This window comes from Mastomys coucha, unplaced genomic scaffold (genome assembly GCF_008632895.1).
Source record: "Mastomys coucha isolate ucsf_1 unplaced genomic scaffold, UCSF_Mcou_1 pScaffold23, whole genome shotgun sequence".
NCBI lineage: Eukaryota > Metazoa > Chordata > Mammalia > Rodentia > Muridae > Mastomys > Mastomys coucha.
In genome coordinates this window covers 96,501,295-96,504,811 of record NW_022196906.1, presented here as the reverse complement: position 1 = coordinate 96,504,811, position 3,517 = coordinate 96,501,295, and the positions used below count along the sequence as shown (strand labels likewise).

The 3,517-nt window shown below is 43.8% G+C and overlaps 1 protein-coding gene across 3 annotated transcripts in view; it reads right to left on the bottom strand.

Annotated features, from left to right (window-relative positions):
- Ryk (receptor like tyrosine kinase) overlaps positions 1-3,517 on the bottom strand; it is a 77,276-nt gene that overhangs the window by 24,803 nt on the left and 48,956 nt on the right. For all 3 annotated transcript variants that reach the window (XM_031346131.1, XM_031346129.1, XM_031346132.1), the window contains exon 7: positions 1,348-1,448. In XM_031346131.1, the coding sequence (XP_031201991.1) occupies positions 1,348-1,448 (101 nt within the window). The remainder of the gene's footprint in view (positions 1-1,347; positions 1,449-3,517) is intronic.

Below are 3,517 nucleotides of genomic sequence, written 5' to 3'. Positions count from 1 at the left end.
GGAGGGAGGGAGGGAGGGAGGGAGGGAAGAAGGAAGGAAGGGAGGAAGGAAAGAAAGAAAGAAAGAAATTAGGGCTAGAGAGATGGTTCTGTGGCTAAGAGCACTCAATGCTCTTCTAAAGGACCCAAGTTCAATACCAATGGACTGTAACTCTAGCTCCAGGGAGATCCCACACCTCTGGCATCTGTGGACACTAGAACTCATGTACATTTGAGTTTGTGTACACACACAAAGACACAGAGACACATAGGTTGTTTTTTTTTTTTAAAGAAGGAAATTAAAAGCTAGGGGTATCACTTAGTGGTAAAGTACTTGTAATGTGTGAGGGCCCTTTGGTTTGATTCTAGCATAGCACACAAAAATAAGGAAGGAAGGGAAGGAGAGAGGGAGGTGAGGGGGGAGATGGGTAGGGAGGGTGGAAGGGAGGGAGGGACGAAGAAACAAACAGAGGGAGAAAGGGGACAGGAAAGGAAAGGAATTAATCTTCCAAACACCTCCACAAAAAAGCTGGGCAGTGTTGCACACCCTTAATCCTAGTACTCAGGAGGCAGAGGCAGACGAGGAAGGATCTCTGAGTTCGAGGCCAGCCTGGTCTACAGAGTGAGTTCCAGGATAGCCAGGGCTACACAGAGAAACCCTGTTTTTTTGTTTTGTTTTGTTTTTGTTTTGGTGGTGGTGGTGGGTTTTTTTTTGAGGGGGGGGTTGGGTTTTTGGGTTTTTGAGCCAGGGTTTCTCTGTGTAGCCCTGGCTGTCCTGGAACTCTGTAGACCAGGCTGGCCTCGAACTCAGAAATCCACCTGCTTCTGCCTCCCAAGTGCTGGGATTAAAGGTGTGTGTCACCACTGCCCAGCAAGAAACCCTGTTTTGAAAAAACATAGACAGACAGACAGACCATATCAATAGTAACCAGATGTGAATCAGGGTTAGAAGACAGTGCCAAGGACTGGTGCACGGCTCCTCACACAGTACAGCAGGCATGCTGGAGATCCTGGATTCTATCTCCAACATCAGATGAGTACAACCAATGTGCAGTTGCTATGTGCCCCATGAAAGTATTAGCTTACTCCATATAAACTAACCTGAAGACCTCCAGTTTGGATTTGTATAAAATTGATTTATTAGCTCTTTTAATAAAATTGACAATGGAATTCTCCCCCAAAAGAGCAAAACTAGCTCTAGCAATTCTTTTTACTTTAAATACCCCAACATTTTTTTATTCAATGCTCTAAAAAATAAAAATCAAAGATCAAATCAACTTTTACACAAGTTAGATGCTTGTACATTAATTCCACAAACACTCTAAGCATAGACAGAGAGCACACAGCTTTAGAATAAATTGACTCTTACTGGTGATAGGAGTTGCATTGTTGGGTGTGTCAGCTCTCAGATACTGGGTCGTCTGGGTAGACGGCTGAGACAGCCCCTGGGAACTACTGCTGGCGCTGATGCTGCAAATAAATTGAAGACAAAACTACTTGATATGTGAGCCTCAGTGAGAAATTTCTTTTCCATACATATAAAATATATGTGGCTTTATAGAGTTGGTAGAGATAATAATTCAATAAATGCACCCATCTCTATCAGTGTTCCATACTGAATTCTTAAGGGATGTGACAATGGAGGGCATGTCATTAGAGCAAAATTATTCAGGAGTGCAGGTAGAAATGCTCAGAGAGCAATTCTGAACCTCACACAGGGTATGTCAGGAACTATGGCTCAACTTTCTAGAAAAGACCCGATGTTGTTCAGTTGAACTGGCTTTCAGAAAAGGAGAAAAACAAGCTCATTCAAGCAACGGCCCAAATCAAATGGACTTCAGATGGAGTAGTCACAAATTAAATCAGTGTGCCATGCTCAAGTGGGAAGTGGTACCCTCACACAGGCTCACTGTTTAATCACGCATTGTCCCTCTTTACCCCCTCCCACGCCATTTCTAGAATTCATGGTTCTCAGAAATCTCTAGAACTTGAAACATCACATTACACCATACTTTCTAAGTAAGAGGAACCCCTGAAGGTGGTGGCTCCAACCTTGTCATCAGGTGTTTGCAATGACTATAAATCAACAGTTCCCAAGCATATTCTTCCATCTTTTTAGTGGGCAGCAACCTTGTCCCAAGACACCCTGGGCACATTTCAATCTCACTGCCCTATTCCTTTTCATTTCATAGCTGTGGAGAAGTAAACAGAGGGATTCAGCACAAAGAGTAAAACCAGAGTCAGATGGAACTCCTGTCACCACAGAGGTGGTGGAGCCCTCCAGAGCCTCCAAGTTTATTATATGAAGAACCTTGTGACTGACTCTGTTTGTACCTTATCACCAGAGTTTTCAAACTGTAGCGATTACAACGAAGCTGGTGACCAACTGCTATATAATCTGGACACTTACACATGGATGTATATTTTGCCAATTTCAAGAGCCCAAACACGGTGGCCAGAGCAGACCTTGGGCGCAAGCTCCACAGCCAATCCCACAACACCCAAAGGTAGCTCCACTCCCAGGCGCTCAGACATACCCAGGATCAGAGGTGAGGAGGAACCAACATCTGTCCCAACACTGGGAGTAACTGGGACCAGCGGGAACAGGCACACAGGAACTCCACCAGCCCAGACTCGGGTTCCTTCTGGTCTGTCTGGGTTGGTGTCCTGAGCAGACCTTGGGCACAAGCTCCATAGCCAGTCCCACAACACACAGAGAAAGCCCCACTCCCAGGTGATCTAACAAGCCCAGGATCACAGAATCCCAAAATCACAGGATGAGAGACAGCTCGACTCTGTGGAGTTCTGACAGAATCAAGATCACAGGAAGGACAGGCTCCAGTCAGATTTAGCAAGGGCAGGTAGCACTAGAGATAACCTGATGGCTTGGGGGTGGGGGGGGCAAAGGGTAAGAAAATAAACAATACAAACCAAGGTCACTTGGCATCATCAGAACTCAATTCTCCCACCATAGCAAGTTCTGGACACACCATTACACCGGAAATGCAAGGTTCAGATATAAAATCACTTCTCATGGTGATGATACAGGACTTTAAGAAAGACATAAATAGCACCCTCAAAGAAATACAAGAGAACACATGTAAACAGCTAGAAGTCCTTCAAGAAGAAACACAAAAATCCCTTAAAGAACTACAGGAAAACACAATCAAACAGGTGAAGGAAATGAGCAAAACCATCCAGAATCTAAAAATGGAAATAGAAACAATAAAGAAAACAGAAAGAGAGACAACCCTGGCCATACAAAACCTAGGAAACAAATCAGGAGTCATAGATGCAAACATCACCAACAGAATACAAGAGATAGAAAAGAGAATCTCAAGGGCAAAAGACACCATAGAAAACATTGACACAACAGTCAAAGAAAATGCAAAAACCAAAACGCTCCTAACCCAAAACATCCAGGAAATCCAGGATGGAATGAGAAGACCAAATCTAAGGATAGTAGTTATGGAAGAGAGTGAAGACTCCCAATGTAATGAACCAGTAAATATCTTCAACAAAATTATAGAAGAAAACTT